General features: G+C 40.3%; 1 protein-coding gene across 1 annotated transcript in view; it reads right to left on the bottom strand.

The window, feature by feature from the left end:
- Positions 1-18,110, bottom strand: part of TSHZ2 (teashirt zinc finger homeobox 2) — a 232,039-nt gene extending 213,929 nt beyond the window's left edge. Inside the window, exon 1 of the mRNA XM_056353791.1 lies at positions 17,329-18,110. Coding sequence (XP_056209766.1) covers positions 17,329-17,368 — 40 coding nt within the window. The 5' untranslated portion in view covers positions 17,369-18,110. The remainder of the gene's footprint in view (positions 1-17,328) is intronic.
- Positions 18,111-18,314: the final 204 nt, after the last annotated feature.

Raw genomic sequence — 18,314 nt, 5'->3', positions numbered from 1 at the left:
CCAGGGACTACATTTTGCACAGGCAGAAGTGTCTTGTGCTCCAGCAGCTGCGTGAGCCCTATGAGCAATACACTGTGCCACCTTTATTTATTCTTGATTTTATCTAGAAATCACATCCTAGATGTAGGAGAAAGCAGGCATCTCATAAGAACAGAGTTTTCTTCCTGGAATTCTGTATGACTTTTTTAAATGCTGTGAATACATATAGTTTATCCAAGGCTCCAGTATGTATCGAAATTTTTGGGCCATGATGACCATGTAATCTCTTGGAGGCCATTGTGATGAGCCAGAGATCCTGAACTGTATTCCTGACCCTCCTGTTGAGTCATTAAACATCTCTGTGCCACAGCTCACCCACAGGAAACAGGGATAAGGAAAAATGTCTGCATCATAAGGAAGGTGGGAATATGAGCTTGGGAAATTCTGTTATTTGTATAGTATCCTGAAACCTTCAGAGAAGTACGAAGTATTTATATCTGAGCTACAGAAAACCTCAGAAATGCTTAAGGTTCATCTGTCACTGTTCCTAACAGAGGTGATGAAAAAATGTTTTACAGTACTGTTATGGGGGAAATTAAGTGGTCGTGTATCTAACATCAATACATTTTTCATATGTCTCTTCTACCAGCCCCACCCCCAAACCCCTTAAAACCAGCTCCTAACACTCATTTAACATACATACTGCCATAGCACCTAAAGGAACTGTATGATATGGATCTTACCACTGTCTGCTTTAACTATGCTGAAGGATGCACCAAAAACTTGTCCTCTCCTATGCCTGGCTCTTTTAAAAGCCACGCATTATGGCTGGAACTTTTGTTGGAATTGTTGCACTTTCTAGTGTAAGGTTATGCCAGTTTGTCATACTGCCAGTTCTGTTTTCTGTCTCAGTCAACCGGGATAAACACTTAGCCCTCCTTTTTCTTTCCCTATTACCACACCCCTTGCCTGTAACTGGTATAGATTACATCAGAAATTCCTTGCTGAGCCAGCTCTGCTAATAATTTTTGTTCTAAATCACAGAAAAACCTGTGAAATGTAATCATGTCCATACTTCGGACCACTGCAAATACCCAGAAGATGAAATTAAATCTTGCAAAGAGTAATCCTTCTTTTACTCGATCGCTCCAGGACTAAGCGAACAGCCAGAGCGACGGTTTACCGTGTTTGTGTGAACTCACATTATATGCTGAGGCCATGGGCTGGGAATCTGCGATCTGCCAGTCCAGATGGGATTAGAAATCACTGTCACGTATGAAATGTCTGGCTCTCAATGAAATTATCTTTGAGGGGTAGGTTTATAAAGACACTTTCAACACACGTAGGAGAGGAGTAGAAAAGAAGCTGTATGTAACTGTACAGTTGAGATCAAATTCAATTATAGCTGAGAAAGCTACATTTGCAGTATTTTCAGTGATCTCTTCCCCTTAGTAAGCACCACACTGGTTACTTGGCCTCTTCAACACAAGAGTTTACTGACTTCTGCAGTCTGATTACTGCTTTGGCCACATTTTTCAAAAGCATAAGGTGGCACACAACCATGCAGATGCTGCTGCATGCCCGGCAGACACATCTCTAAAATTACCATGACCACTCACACTGACGGGATGACTGTGCATGCTGGCAGCACCACAGTGCCCCATCGCAGCACATTCTCCCCATGTGTGCACGCAGATTGTGATAACCACGTGCACAGATACAGCAAATCAACATTGGGATTTTTTCTCCCCTTAGCATGGACCTCAGGCCTCTGCTTTTGAAAAACTGTTCACTTACGTCTTACAATGCATTTTTACCTAATCGGCAGAGAGAGAAGTAATTAAATTTAACAGAAACCAGGGCTTCCAAATGAAGATATAATTTTTGAAGCCACAGCTTCTATTAGTTTTTATTACCTTTACCTATGTTTTACATGGCAAAGGGTCACCGAACAGATGCAGCTGCTAAACTGGGTGGCTTAGTAAATGAAGTCAGCTTATGCAGAGAAAAGCAGAAGGAAGTTAGAGGAGATGAGTGAATTCACTTTAGAAGCCAAATGAAGTTTTGAGTCACTGCTGACTCAGGTAAAACTCCAATTTACTACAGCACCTCTAAAACATATCCTCTTCTAGATAAGGCAACAATAATCAACTAGCCACGTACATTCAGAAGAGAAAGGGGAAATTCTGAGTAAGAGTACAAAAATTAATCATTATTCTGATAATGTTTTTGTTATTATTTTTGCAGATGAATCTGAAAGCTCTTAGGACTCAATTAAGTTACCACAGCCAATACAGACAAAAAACAAAATCAGGGCAGATACTTTCCACCTAGACACCATGGTGATGGGCACATTAGAAATGAGGTAGATTAGATAGATGAACTAGACAGACACATCTAACTGTCCTCCAGTGCACTCATTTGTTTGACAGCCTGGAAAATGCCAACATTCCTGGGATTAAATGAAAATAGAAAATTGCATTTTCACTGAAAAGTATATGCAGAACTTTGCTATGTCAGTTTCTCTTTGTTAAAATAAACCAGGACCCACCCACATCCTTCCAGAGTGACCCAAAGCACAGTAAGATAAATGAAACAGTAACCAAGATGCAAACAACTGAAAGCCCTTATATTGATATGCTTTTACCCCAGGACATTAGTGAAGCAATAATGACCCGCACACACTTTGATACATTATTTTTTCCTGAGCCCAACACCACCAAAAATGCTAAATCGCCCATCTTGCATTGCTGTCTTGCATCCTATTTCTTTTCTTCGTGATTACGGGCTGGTCAAACAATTTTTGTTCTGTGGTGCCTTTCCCGTTGACTTGGTTCTTCAAGAAAGTAAAAGGAAAAAAATATCTTGGATATAAAAAATAAAGATCAAAAATAACTGGAGTAATTCTCCCCAGAGGTTTCTGGTCCAGGTTGCAGACATATTGGTGTGGCTTTTGCTTCAGCTCACATAAAAACACATGCATACACTATGACACACAGCTAACACTCGTGTTCACATTCAACAGCTTCATATTTTTTCCTAATGCCAGGACGTGTGCACAAGTACCGAGCTAGATTTGGCAGTATGCTATTTGGCAATCCCAGTGCCGGATCCCACTCTTGCCCACTCCAGCTTTGACAGAAGTGCCGGCTGCAGCCGAGGGAACAGTGCAACATCCCAGCGGTGTCGGGGAGAACAGAATCCAGTTCCTTGTGACAGTTTTCCCCACACAACATCACAATCAGCCAAACACATTTGTAATCTACTGCAGCTGGTGTTTCTATAATTGATAGAGATATAAAAGCCCTTTTTGCTAAAGTTGTACTTTTGTATTTTTTTTTTCTTGGGGGAGTTGTGAGAAAGCAGCTACAAAAAGCAAGCTTTAAATCTCAGATAATGTAGCTCCCTTTAGAATCCCAAGCTTAAAGCAAGTAGTTACGAGTTTTAGCAATGCAAAAAACGGAGCTAAAAACAAACATTTATTTTACTTGACGTAGCAAAACAGTGGATTAAAAAGTTAAATCAATGCGCCGTCTGAATGGTTCCTGCTGTAGCTGCAATTTCAAATGAAATAAGAATGTTATAAAAACTCGTGCATATTAGGCACATTTGGAAATGTCTCCTTGTAACTGTTCTTTAAGTGTTCTGTCTATGAGCACTAACAGGTCACTGCACAGGAAATGCAAAAATATGTTACATTTTAATCAGGGCATATAAAACACTGTCTAGAATGTTACATTGCCCTTGGGAATCTGCAGTAAGTAGGGGAACTTTTACAAAGTCCAGGTCACTCTCCCCATTACATCACTGTAAAAAGAAAAAAATTATTAGGTTAAATTATATAGATGTCATGTATTAGAACTTTCCCAGTTGTAGGATGATGGCTAAGAGATGCTTATTTCCTTGGAGAAACTCATAATCACTCCCTTGTTCCCCTGTACATACTTTGTATATGGAAAATAGTGCATTTTAACTGAATCAAAATGTTTCCAAACAGTTATAATGAAAGAAGACAAATATAAAAATGAGACTGTTCGTATACTCACTCTAACAACAAATTTCATCACTTTACCCTAACACACACACATACACAAATTGAAAACCTGCCTGGCTATAGCTCATGGGTGATAAAAAATGAAAGAAGGGATTTTAGCAAACATGTTTGGGAATGATTAAGGTAAAATGTTCCTAATCCAACCAAGTGGAAACCCAGATGCTGATGGCATCATAACATCCCTCTGCCTCCCTGCAAATATTTCTCCAAATGATTTACCTCTGTTTAACTCAAATCACAAGTTTATAAAATCTCTAATAAGTTCACAGAAACAGCAGAAGAGTAATGCAAGGGTGACTGCTTTCTAGATTAACATTCTTAGGATTTTAGTTATTTTGGAGGTGACACAAAGCTGTACAATATCCTGAAGGCAACTTGCTCCGCTCTTATTGATGATCCTTGTTCAAGTTTTGTTGCCGACTCCCAGATAGAAAGATTCAGTTTCTATGGAAAATCTCCCACAGGGCAGTAAATGAGATAAAATAACCCCCCCTGCCCCAAGTAAAACCAAAGTCAGAGTTGTAAGGGCCCAGCACCTGCTGAAGTAAATGGCAGTTACTCACAGAGCGACAGAGGGATCAGCCCCTTGCAATTTGCATGTTGTGGCATGAGAAGAGATCTCAGACTAACAGGCTCTTTTTATCTAAACAGATATCTGTGGTTGAAACTCCTGGCATTATTCTTTGTATTTTCTGAGCTGCTTGCTTTTGTACAACAGCTACTTAACTGCCAGCAATTTCCACGCTTTGTTCAGGCCTACCTGTGGCACCCTGCGCCTCCCCAGCCCCCTGACTGGGCAGCTCCCGCACCTCAACCCCCCCGATACCTCGCAACCACCCTATATATATATCATTATTGTACATTCTATATGGCTTCCACAAACCTCTCTGCTGCCTTAAGTCTTCAAGACGTCTGTTTAATTCTCGCCAGCCAAGGTGCGGCCCTGAGCCTCGCTGCCCGCATCGCCTCCTCACAGGGAATCACCATTTTCCTCCTTTCAAGGGCATTTCACACCGCTGCCCAGCCGCTCCTGAACTGCCAGCACCATGCCTCGGGGATGGGGCATTGCCACAGCTATTTAACAGACACAGGATGTGGGCACAGCTCAAATTTTAAGTGAGTTTTTCTACTTTTTTCCACAGAGAGGAAGGTCCTGTGAGGCTGAGCAGCCCTGTGGACACACCTGCCTGCCCAGCTGAGGCTCATGTCCTGCAGCCACCCACCCTCTGCCTGCAAGGGAGCCAGGGCCCAGGCATGCTTGTGAAAAAAATAAAAAAACAAAAACAAACCCAAAAAAACCTGAGGAAAACTAGGAACTGCGCACGTGGAACCATACTTATTTCCATCCAGGTCTTAACCTAGACAGAAACTGTTAGATGCATTCCCCGCAAGAGCTAATGCTCAATATCACGGTCCACGCTTACCGGGCAATAGAGTCAAATACACATTTTTACCACGGTTCTCTAGAGCTATTTGATAATTTTATGCTCTCTCCTGCTGCCCTTACCACATTCTGCTTTCTCAGTTTCCCCGTTTCCCATCTTGGGGCCTGGGCTACAGCTGCACGCACGATACAGACCGGTCCTCATTCCCCTTAGACTGCTCAGGCCCATTGCCGTCCCTGCAGCAGGGAAAGCAATTGTCCTACTTATCCCCAGCTAAAACATATTTTAAAGGAATGTAATTGAAAAAGAGAAACCAAGAACAGAGCATGCGTGTTGGAGATGGCACGCTGGAGAATGCTGTGTCACCTTCTAAAAATTCTTTGGCAACAGCAACTTTTAGACTTTCTAAGACAAATTGGGGTGGATTTTCTCAGGGAAAGCAGAAGATATCTCTGAAAAATGTGCACGTCACTGCCAGAAAGCACAGTGGTCCCACAGCTTTGAAATAAACCCTGATGTAAGTCTTTTAATTTTTTTTGCCGAATAGATCTTAGCCTAAATTACAGGAAGAACATTTTAAGAAAGGAAACACAAATTTTGATAATGGAAATGGTTGCTCAGAACTGGAAACATTAGAACCAGTAGAAATCAAATCCCTCAACTGAAAACCCCAAACAATCTGGACTATAGGAATTGCTGTGCCCATAATATAGATGTTATTGTTGCTGTGCCTGGGGCTACGCAGTATTCCAGCATCCACACAACACTGCGCTCGAGGCCTCTGCTGGTTTTCAGCTCTTTTCAAGATCTTCTCTGTTTTTCTCCCCCTTTTCATTATCATGTAGCTGAACTTCTTGCACGTTAAAGGGCTTCCAGGCAGGTGAAGGTGCTGAGCCCTCAGCAGCAGTGTTGGCGACTTGTTCTGCCTTATCCACAGCATGTTACCTCTCCAGTTCAAACAATCCATCTGGCTAGAGGGATCAAACCCAACAAAATCAATCCATAATTCTGAACAAAGAAAAGGTTGATGACTTGCTTTGTGTTATTTGAGCTGTTTTTTCTCACGCACAAATAAAACAATAACTGGCTGAGGCTACAAAACCCAGGACTGAGTCCCTAATTCAGTCAGAGAGGCCGTTGGCTGTAAATTTCAGCACAGACTTAAAAATTGATAGAAACTCCTTTTCAGTCATCAAGTATTCAGCTGCTCATTACTGATATAAGCTGTAAGGATGTGCCCTTAAATTTTGGTCTAGTTTTAAAAGTACAATTTCCTCAAATCCAATACAAAATATAGAGCTGTGAAGTGGGGCCCCGTAATTTTGTTCAAGAGCCTTTCAATTATAAGGTATGTTTGAAATACAAAATTTAAGGAGTTTGCTATGCCAGGTGACGTTTTGTTAGCTTTTGACAAGAGAAAATATTTAATACCTTCATTTTTTTCCTGCTCTGAATATTAGTTTAATTGTCACGAATAATTAAATGCTTATGAGTAAAAGACATCTTCAGACATTTTGACAATACATATTAAGAGACACTTTAAGGGAAATCTGCACAGATCGGCTTTTATTTGTTATGCTAAACGATGATGCATCGTGATTGCATTTGTTCCTTATTTGTGTGTGCAACAGGAGACGTACTGTGAATGATCTGTAAGGAATAAAATGACAGTATTTGACAGGCTAGGAAATGTCTGGGCAAGGATACAGGATAAGGAACCCTAAAAGGGCATTGTTTACAGAGGGGCAATGGGATAGAGACACTCCCTTCAATCTAAGGCAATGAAAGGCGCCAACAACTAAATTATAGTTAATAACAGTAAGAAATAAACATAAATTACATATACAAGGCTCAAGCTCAAGGACTTTGGACCACTAAAAATATATATTATTATATCAATTATCAAAGAGAGACAAATTCCCATCCTGGGAATTTGCATATGAACTCTAATAACCTACTATTCAGAAATAGAGGCAAGCATTAATTTCCACATGAAAAGGAGCCATGGGAGAGCTTCCCAAGTCCCCAGCTCCAGAGGAGAAAGCCCTACCTGGTGATTCAGCACCAAACGATCTGGCCTCTGTTTGAGAGGGTAGCAGGTGGTCTCCCAGGTATGGCAGATTAGCCTTATATTACCTAAGATTTATTCTGAGTCCCTGTCAATATAATGGCTGAAACGACCATTCCTGAAAGGTAATATGGTGTGAAAATAAACATAAACAATCCTTAATGAATCCATAGGCTATTACTTGCATCATATTTCTTCTATAGGCAATACATACATCTCCACTTTAGAAAAAAAAACCCACTGCCCTTGATCGAGGCTTAACAATTCCAGTTTACACAAGAGGGGGAACTGAGGAAGGTCCATGGGAACTGCTTGGTGCTAAAAGCTTTTGAAAAGGCAGAGCTCTATTTAGGTGCCCATGTAAGGATTTAGACCCTTAACATTAGAAGCTGACTTAGAAAAACCAGAGCCTCAAACTCTATTACCAGAGATTTCCAACTGCCTCCGGCAGTCTGGGTGGGGGAAAAAATGTGTATGTCCCGTTTAGTTGCAATCAGACCAGGTTTTTCATATTTCTCAAGGCAATACATTACACACTGTCAGAAATACAAAGCTAGATCGCAGGTCTGACAAAGAAATGAAGAACAGTATATAGGGGAAAAAGTAACCATAACCAAATGCTCTGAAACTTACCATTGACCAAGGTAAAAGACTTAAATTTTTCTGTCTAAAGCTATTGCCTAGTAAAGCGCCCAGTTAGCAGAGCTCTGATTTCTCTAACTGTGAGTCCTCCCACTTTTGGGAGCTCCTGGACATGAGCAAAGTGCCACCTCCTCCACCACGGGGAGTTGCACGGAAGGGATGAAACTGCCTTTCCAGCTGCCCTCCAACAGCCCCAGTGCCCCAGCTGAGCTGCTCCCTCTTCTCACCCCAGCAGCAAGCACGCAGATGCCTTGAGCCTCCAGCCTGGCTTTCTCTCCTGGAAGTGTGCTGACAACAGAAATGTGATCTAGTACCTAGAGAAGGGAATTAGGAGCAAATACTGTTTGACCTTGAGAAAATCAGCTAATACCTCCTGGCTTCAATTTGATTTTCTGTAAAATGGGGAAAAAATATTCTACTTCACTGGGTTTATTCTGAGGAGTACACAGCATTAGTAAGAAATCTTTGGAAGAAAGGTGCTAAGTGTGAAGAAATATTGCTCACTAACAAAGCAGACATATATGAGCAGGAACCATACAGATTATCAAAAGCACTAGAAAGCTTTTAATTTTTTTAGCATTTAATGCTACAGATGATCAATATAACTACTTAGCTTCCTTCTCCTTTCACATGTTAATTTAAAGCTACTTGTACTGTGCTTATAGATGTTATGACACGGCTGAAAAACACATAAAAAAATTAATTTTGGTAGACCAATATACCAGCTAGCATAAGGTTATGTTTCTTCAATGCAGAACTGTACATCATGAAAAAGATCCAGCTCTTTTCTGTGAAGTCCACTCATGCTGCAGGAAGTAAATGAGTTCTTCCTACATGTACAAAGAAAATTGCAGGCCTTATGAATTGTGGTGGTAAGTCCCAGTGTAATTCACACAAAATTATTTATATATGGAAAATTCAGAGTAAAACCTTTCTACCAAAAAAATTACTTCTGTCCAAGTGGAGGGTGAATGATGGAAATAGGCTTGTTGTCTGCACATACCAAACTGCACCAATGTGCAGATTTTCGTTCCAATCCCGTCTAAGCAGAGTTTCTCTAGAAAAAATCTTTGCTACCAAGGTAAGGTGTTTCAGAGAATTCAGTTATTTCCATTATGAACAAGAACTGTGTGCTGCTCCTTTTTCAATAGAAATCCTGCACTGATTCCATATAAACAGACCAAATATTACTTCAGCAAAGTTGCTTTGGGAATATGTAACAGCATTTTTTAAGTTATGAAAGCAATATTGAATGAGATTTACTACAATTTAAGATAAGAGGGTCTTAATTTTATATGAACAGAGAGACTTAAAAAGCAACCAGAAAGAGTTCCGATTATATTGTGCTGGAATATTAGGCCTTGTGCAAAATTGCCCCTTCTCTCTTTTACATGCACAAAACCAAGCACAACAGGCTTTTCAATTAAATGAGTCTTCGGAGAGAGATGCAGGAAGAGCCAGAAAGCTCCTTAAAACTTTATTGCTTTTTATCTTTGTCAGGTAGGGATGTGTATTAAAAATGACCTGTTCTTTCCAGTACACTGCTCTTCCTGCAAGTTTCTTCCTCCTGTTTGACCTACCAGTTTTAAAGATTTCCCAAAATGGGAACGGAAGGGTTGATCTGGATTAGTTTTCCCCATATACTCAATGGTTTTGCTTTTCTATAGCCATCTAGAGCTAAGGATGATTCCCATAGTCTCTTTAGCATGGTGAGTAACTTTAATGAGCCTCAGTATCATTAGATGATAGCAGTTTACAGAACACTGGGAGAAAAGACACAGAAAGGAATAAAATACAGCTATAACAGATACAAGCCATGGAGATGAAAGAAAGAAGTCAGCATCTCATTTGCATTAATACAATAAAAATACAGCATTAATGTTGCTAGTTGTAAATTTTTTTTCAATAAAGTTGAGCCTGATTATATCTGAAAAAAAGGTAGGCTATGCATTCCTCATAGGTCTTGCAAGTGTTCAGACTTTAAAGAACAGTTACTGGCTATTAACTTTCTAGATTTAATTGCCACTAAAAACAATCTCCACAAAACTTCAGTTGAAAGCCACTCTTCAAGAACCCATGGTCTAATGTCTCAAAACTGCTTTGTTGATATCAATACAAATTCAGAGCTACCATTCATGTAACTCCATTCCATCATTATGTTATGTATTTTGTTTACTGGTATTATGTTTGTGTATGTATATAATTACATACGCAGACACATACACCAGTTCATCATTGGAATCAGTCAAAAGCAATACTGCCAACCTTGTTTATTCAAAAATCACGAAGCACAACCACAAAAATTGTGAGACCAGCTGAAAATTATGAGATGTCAGAAACAGTCACTTTGAGAATCACAGCATTTTTCTTCTGGCATAAGAACTTTTAGGCTGCACATTTTCAAGCTCCTTAGTTCTCCATAGCAAGGAGTTTAAAATACATTTTCCTTTTAAAATGCACAGTGGGCACTTGCATAATCACCAGATTCCAGGAGCTGGAGGTTTAAAGAAAATAAACACTAACAAAGGACTTTCAGTGGACACAGCTCCTAACATCACACAAGTTTTAACATTTGGGCAAATATTGGTGGAATAATCAAAAATTGCTCTAAACAACTGAGCTCTCCAGTTTCTGTCAATAAGAACAGTGCATCCTGCTCCCAGACAGGCGACTGTCTCTCCTTTTTTTAGGTATGTATGTGTGCATACCTGAAGAGGGTCTGTTTCCAATACATTTAAGACTGTTCTATTTAACTGGAATTTTACCAATACTTAGGACCATCGGGCACTGCACATTATAAACTATGTATTTTTCACAATTGAATCCTGTCATTTTGAAGCTATTGTTGTGACTTTCTTTTTCCTAGGGCAAAGGGGGAAAACATTTCTTTTAGAGAAACAAAGATTTTCTTCATTTTTATAAATGAACTACTTAATGCAACACTTAGATCATAAGACCAGTTTTTCCACTTTTTTTTGCCTGAAAAACCTCACAAGTAACAGATGAAAAGCCAGAAACAGTTAAAGAGGGATGCGTAAATCTAATGGGAAACAGTGTGCTTCTATGATGCGTTTCTCCTTGAAACCTTAAAAAAATACACAGTTTGCTGTCAAGGTATTTCTGAGTTGCAGAAGCCATTATTATAACATGGTAAAAATTACTCGGTGCCAAGATCCAACAGCCTCAAGTGAGAGGTCACCTTAATGAGAAAACCGATTTTAGTCCCTAAAACTACACGGAACTCTAAGGCTTCTGATTTGCAAAACCATCTTCATGCATTTACTTGAGAGCTGCTGCTCGTGTGTACAGCGTTAACACTACATGTTAAAAACAGATTCTTTAAAAGACTGTATCACCTACCAGTACCAAGAAACAGTATTCAATAATTAACACAGACAATGGAAATGTGTTTGAGAAGCAAAGTTAGCCAAGGAAGCAAAATATCTCAGTCGTACAGACTTTAGAGAAGAATAGCATGCAACCATTAGTAACACAAGTTACAAGCAGAACTCTCCCTAAATTTAAAGCTTAATGGTACAATCTGATCCCTCTTCAGAGGCAAAACATTACTAAAGAAACATATATATTTAATTTTGAAGCTAAACAGCCCAGGTTCACATAGACAGTCTTTACACAGGCCAGTTACCCATTGAAGTGCTGAGTAAGAGCTGCAGAACTGGACCCACTCTCATGTAAATTATTGTAATTAAATAGGTAATGAAAAATCACTGCTCTTGCATGAATGAAATGTAAGACTTCATCTGAGAGCGTAATGTTTCTAGTTGACTCCTGTATCAGATTCGGAGACAGATGAAAATGTCTCTCTGCTTGCATGAGCACGCTTTAGAGGTAAAACTTCACAAATATTTTCATTTTGCGGAGAAGAGGGAAAAATAATGGCTTATTTTAGCAGTAAAGTCAGTAGGATCCCCCTTTTTTAAGGCATAATATGGTACACACATGTCTCAACCCGAGAAGCATTAAATAGAATTTGAATAATTTTACTTTGCATTTGCTAACAATACGTCATCCAGTAGAAGAACCAGGCCTTATTCTCCCCTCCACTAGCTGACATGATATTTTTTTTACATTTGAGCTCTTAAGATCTGCACAATAGCTTAACACAATAAGTGTTTAGCCTCTGGTTCCAACTGTAATTGATAGAGTACAGTTCCATTCCCTCTGCTGCTGCTAAGTTGGGAATTGCAGCCACAGCAACTGACAGCTTTTTTTTTTCTGCGAGTCTGGAGTTGCTCTTTGGGAGTGATGTCCTCATCGGGATGGGAAGTAAAACGACGGGAGAAAGGCTCTCCCTGGCCCTCTGCTACGGAGGAACTCCAGGGACCTCTTCTAGGGGAAACAGTTACTTGAGGTGGGTGCTATGAATGAGAGGAAAAATCAGAAGAAGAAAGCTCCAGGAGGAAATACCAAAATCCTGCTGTTTTGAAGAAAATGGGCTTTTCAATTAGAGAGCACAGAAGAGGGAGAGCATTTATGCAAAAAATTTCTGACAATGAACGTGTTTTTAAAAGGGCTATAAAATTGTGTCATTTACTGATGGAAACATCTTTTATTTCACAGTCACTGGGGCTGAACTCTTGGTGAGTCCCACTCTTTATATAGTGATAATATACAGTGCATTGATATGTGACAGGAAAATTGAAATAAGGAAACAGTAACTAAAATGAACATGATTTCAAATTGTCCCATTCAGGCCTGAGTTTTGACAATGGGAAAAAATTACATAGCTGTTTCAGGCTTAGTAGCCGATTCCAGAATTTAACGCAGATGGCAACTAATTTTGGTGCCTCTTTAGTTGCAAAAGTACCTATTTTGGAATATATTTAATTAACCAGGATTTAAAGGCTCCTCTTGTTTGTCAACACCTTGGCTTTTTTGTCATCTGTCAGCATCGTGGTGTGCACAGCAACTGAAAGGTTCTGAGGCATGAGCTATTTAGGTGGTTTTGATGTGCACTTGCTTTTCTGGAGGTTGTTTAAACAAAACGATGCTGCCATTCCTATAGTTTCATTCAGGACTGCTTGCTTGGAACCTGCTTCTATTGCCCCTGTAATAAAGGATACAAATAACACTAAAAAAGCCACAATGCTCTTGCTTATTAATACATGTATATAACGCTTCCCTTCATCGCAGAAATGTATGTATCAGACCTAGCTGGTCATTTGCTCTGCTCTCTGCAGAAGCAGAATTTCACTTTCTAAATATGTTTCTGCTTTAAATAACCTTTTACTCCTAAGGTGCAAACTGCAGCTTTAAAGTACTGACTGCTAAGTATCTTCTGTTTGTTGCTCTGGGAGGACTTTTCCAAAAACAAAACTGTGTTATTCTACAGCTCGAATAAACAAAATAAATGCGACTGATAGCTGTTTCTGCTGTACTTTTCCAAAGCTTTGGTTCTTAGATAGCCTACTGGAGCTGAGAGAGAAGGAAAAGAAGAAATACAAAATTGCAGCCGGAAAAGGCGTTAAGTCCAGATTCCTCTTTGCAGGCTTTAAAAAAGCAAACTAGCAATTCATGATCACAAAATAAAATATGCACATTTAAACAAGCTGCAGGGGAAAGGAGAGTTTAATCCAATGAAATTGTGTTTGAAAGCTATTTCATACCCCTAGGAATAAAATCTGAATAGCAATTCTGCTTTGCTCCCACCCTTTTTCCACCCTTCTGTTAATATATTACCATTTGTTATGGAATCGTTACAAGACTTCTACCCCAGAGGTGGCTGCATTTCATTGAAGGATGAAGTACTTTGTGGGCCTGAGTCTCTTCTTACTTGCAGGAGCAGACAGTACTCACTGCAACTGCACTGATGCTGCTAGTAAAGCCATTTCTGATTTGCACCTGAGCAAGAGAAGAATTGGGCCAGCCGTTTGCAAAGCCCTTTGTGACTCCTTTGGGTGAAAGCTACAATACAAATGGGTTGTTTACTGTAAACAGAAGTATGATACTAAAGCAGGCACTGATATCAAGAGCTGTAACTATCTGCTTCAAGAATTATCGAAATGGAAATGACGATCTCAAAAAGGAATGACGATTCAGAAAAGCTTCGGCCCTGGAAAGATCAAAATGCATTTGACATAGTTTCCATGTTGATGTGAAATAAAGTGTCTTTAAAAGTGTAATTTGAGATCAAAAATCCCCATCATCAAACATAAATAGTGCTCCGTTTATCCAATTACACTACCTTGTTTCATTACAATGGTCTGTAATATATTTCTTAGGAATACAAGGCTTAAAATTAATAATAGAAAAGGACAAAATTGCCATGTATATTTCTCTAGACAGATTTTCATCTAGCAGCAGGACTTCACTTCTGATTCACTCGCTGGTTCTCTCTAACCTTTACATTATTCATTAATCAAACTAGAAACCTGCTTTCAAAGTCAGTGCATGGTAGTAATTATTTACAGTTGTGCATAGTATTTAATTTTAAGCAATGACAAAAGCAGGCATGTCCAGAATCATAAGGCTTATCATTTTTCTTCCGTTGGAAGTGAACTATCTAAAGAAGCTAAAAGTTGCAAACTTCTCTTCAATATCTCTGCTGCCATCAAGACAAAATGCAGTGCAACTGATACCTTTGAACTTGTACAACTAAAAATAAATAAAAGTGAAAATTAAGTAATATATAATGTATTAACTCCTTTAAATAAAAGGAATAAGGAGCTTTGCTATCAGCCTTGATGAGCGATTCATTTCTCACTGCACAGTCTGTCTACTCTCACTTTGAGGTATTTTTCACCATATAAAACAGAGCCTCAGTACTATCCCTGAAAATGAAAGTCAGTTTTAAGAACTATATACAACAGGCACGTCTGCTCTTTGAAACCCCCCTCTACCCCCCACAAACACACAAATACAACTTCAAAGCAGGAGAACTATTGCAAATGTATAAACCTACTTCAGATCAGTTATGCTGGATGAAACTGGACTGCATTTGCAGCATTTTGCTCACCTGAAACAACATTGATCTGAGGACAAATATAATCAAAGAAATGCACCACTGAAGAGCAATGCACGTTTTATAACGAGAATGAGGAAAGAGAGATGTAATTGTGGTCACTCAGATTTCTCCTTCACCATTAAGATTCTCAAAAATACTGTAGCGTACTGGATAAAAACATATCTTACTGTATTCTCAGCAGGGAAATCCCGGGAGCATGAGCTTTGCTCGCAAAAAATTTACTTACTCTCTAGCCTATGTCTCTAAAAAAGAACAGGGTACCCCTTCTACAAAAAGATACTACTCACATTCCAAGCGAAAATTCTACTTTGAAAACAAAATAAAATGAAGTCTCATACTCCTGACAAGAGAGAAAAAAGGAGCAATTCTAGCCTTGTCACTGTGATGATCAGCATCCATGAAAAAATAGCTATTTATCCTGCAAGTTGAAAACATTAATGCCTTCTTCAGATATAACCTCTTTGTGAATAAAATAATAGCAACTCATCAGAGAGTTCTTCTGAATACATATATATATACATATACATATACATATATATATATATATATATGCATTTCTAGCTTAACTATTATTTATGGTTAAAGGGGATCTTTGCTTGCCAGGAATCATACTCGCAACCTGCATAGGTACATTCATTGGTCACATCCCAAAAGACCCTGCCTGCATACCATTGTCCTACACCTATATGAACACAGCAAAATATGTAAGTTAATAAAGTTAATGCATATCCTAGTTTCTCTGAAATAACATTTACCTTTGAATGAATCCCAAGCACTACTTTTCAAAGTTTATTCAAGTATGCCACTAAACTTGCCCATACATTTTGTCCCACATATAATATGCTACACCTAGAAAATATCCAGAAGGGGGAAGAAAAATTAAAAAACAATTTTATAATTAAAAACATAAAATACTAGTTTTCTTTAAAGAACTGATCTGATGAAGGACACAAAGAAAAAAAGAAGGGAAAAAACCCGCCTACATTAAGAGCCAAACAAGATAATAATTGTGCATGTCTGGCTAAGAGAATCTAGAGGGCAAGCCTTACGTCATTGGCACTTGGGTTACCATGGTGAGTGATTTATTGATATATATCAAGAATGAATAGATCAAAGGCAGCAAGATGACAGGTGATCAATCAAATGTCAAATCAAAGCTGGCAATCAACTGGAAAGCTGATTTTTCAGTGGGTGGGTCTGGCAGAAGAAAAATGAACTTCCATATTGCGCTTCCCAGAAACAAAACCCCACCACACTATTAAAAAAAAATAAAAAGCAATTAAGCAGCCTGAAAGAAAACTGTTTGAAAAGATTTACTATACAGGCCCACTCATCTGTTTCTTTTCCTTGGCCCCCAAAAGGAAAAGAACACCCTACAAACGACAAAACAAAACACTTCCAAAGTTGCAAACTATTTTCTTCTTAAAAAAAAAAAATAAATAAAAATTGCAAAACCACTTGGCATGTGCAAATCTAAAAACTCGGCTACAAAACAAAAGACGGATTTGATTTGAAAATGTGGATTGTCTTCTAACAGTCAGAACGTTTCATTTTATTTCCTGTTGCAATTTTCACCACTGATGATCAAAGGCTGAACTTCCCCACCGGGTTCATCAGCAGAGACAGTCCCTGTACTATTTCAGGCATACACAACGTGCACACACACACACAGAGGCACACACACCCGGCCAGCATCGCCACCAGAAACACGGCGAAATAAAAGGTTAAACACACCGACCCACTTCGCGAAACACACGTTTTTAAAAACAAAAACCACCGGGAGGGGGTGGGGGGTGGGGGGGTGGAATAAAGGGGGGGAAAAAAAAAAGACTAAAGCGGGAAGCAAATGGGAGGCAGCTTTCGGTTCGGTAAGGGAAAGGGGCCGGGGGAGAATGGGAGCCGAGCGGAATAAAGTTGGGGGGAAAAGTTTAGCCAGGGCAGGATGGGAACTGGGAGCAGGAGGCAGCGGGGACCGAGCGCGGTGGGAGCGGCGGGAGGGTGGAAGGGGACAGCCCATGTCAGAGTAAAGATCTTGGCAATAAGGGATGAAACTGGCTCCACAGAGTTACGAAGGGAAAGGGAGGGGGAGGGGGGATAAATAAATAAAGATCCAGCCCGGAAAAGCAAGGGTGACCCTAAATAATAATAAAGATGGGGGGTAGGATTGGAAGGAGTGGAGAGACAGAGGCTGTGTAAGTGGATGGCTTCTCCTTACCTGCAGCCCGTTTGGGTGCTTGCTGTTTCCTCCTTGGCATCGCTCTACTTTCTCCAATCTCACTTCTGTCCCCAGATCCGAGAGCCCTGAGACGCTCCTGAGTCGTGTTTCTCTGCCTCTCAGCTGCTTTCCCCAACACCCCCCTCAAGCCTCCCCTGCCCCCCTCCTTTCCACTTCACTGATAGGAACCTGTTTGGTTTTTATTTTATTTTAGAGATCTAGGTTTCTTTCTTTCTCTCTCTCTCTCTTTTTTTTTTTTTGGTTGGCTTTTTTTTTTTTTTTTTTAACTGTTGCAACACTTGCTTTGCTTTGATTCAAACATCCAAGCTCAGGAGCAAATGAAAGGCGCCCACAGTGCCAGAGAATGGTAATAAATAAATAACAAAATAGATATGTATATATTAAAAAGGCAGCTCTGGAAAGACTGTGGGGCTGGCTGCTTCCTCCCTTTCCTCTCCTCTCCTCCTCCTCCTCGCAGAGCTGTATGGCGGAGCGGTGCCCGGGTGTGCGTGGTGTGTGTGTGCGTGCGTGCGTGTGTGTGCGCGGAGCGCTGCAGGTTCCGTGCTGTCAGATGCCAGGCAGTGAGTGATATGGGAGAGGACAGGGAGGCTTTGGATGGAAGGAAATCTGGTATTCACACACACACACACACACACACACACACACACGCACACGCACACACACGCACACACACAGGCACTGGCGCGCACACACGCTCGCACAGGCACACGCGCGCGCACACACACACACACACACACACACACACACACACACAGGCAGGGCGAGGCGATGCCAGCAAACATCGATCCACTGAGCAAACTGAACATTAACAAACTCCTCCTCCGCGACCTGATGACAGGATGAAATTTACTCCGCGCAGACAGGCGGCAGAGCAGTTTATTAAAGAGACAGGGCGCGATGGCACCGGGCCCAGCGGCACCTGGGGCGCGCCCCCACCCCCCCAGCCGGGGCGACCCCACGCGCGG

The sequence above is a fragment of the Falco biarmicus genome, chromosome 10 (genome assembly GCF_023638135.1).
Source record: "Falco biarmicus isolate bFalBia1 chromosome 10, bFalBia1.pri, whole genome shotgun sequence".
NCBI classification, from domain to species: Eukaryota; Metazoa; Chordata; class Aves; order Falconiformes; family Falconidae; genus Falco; species Falco biarmicus.
Note: the sequence above shows the minus strand (reverse complement) of the source record. Positions and strands in the feature narration are given on the sequence as shown.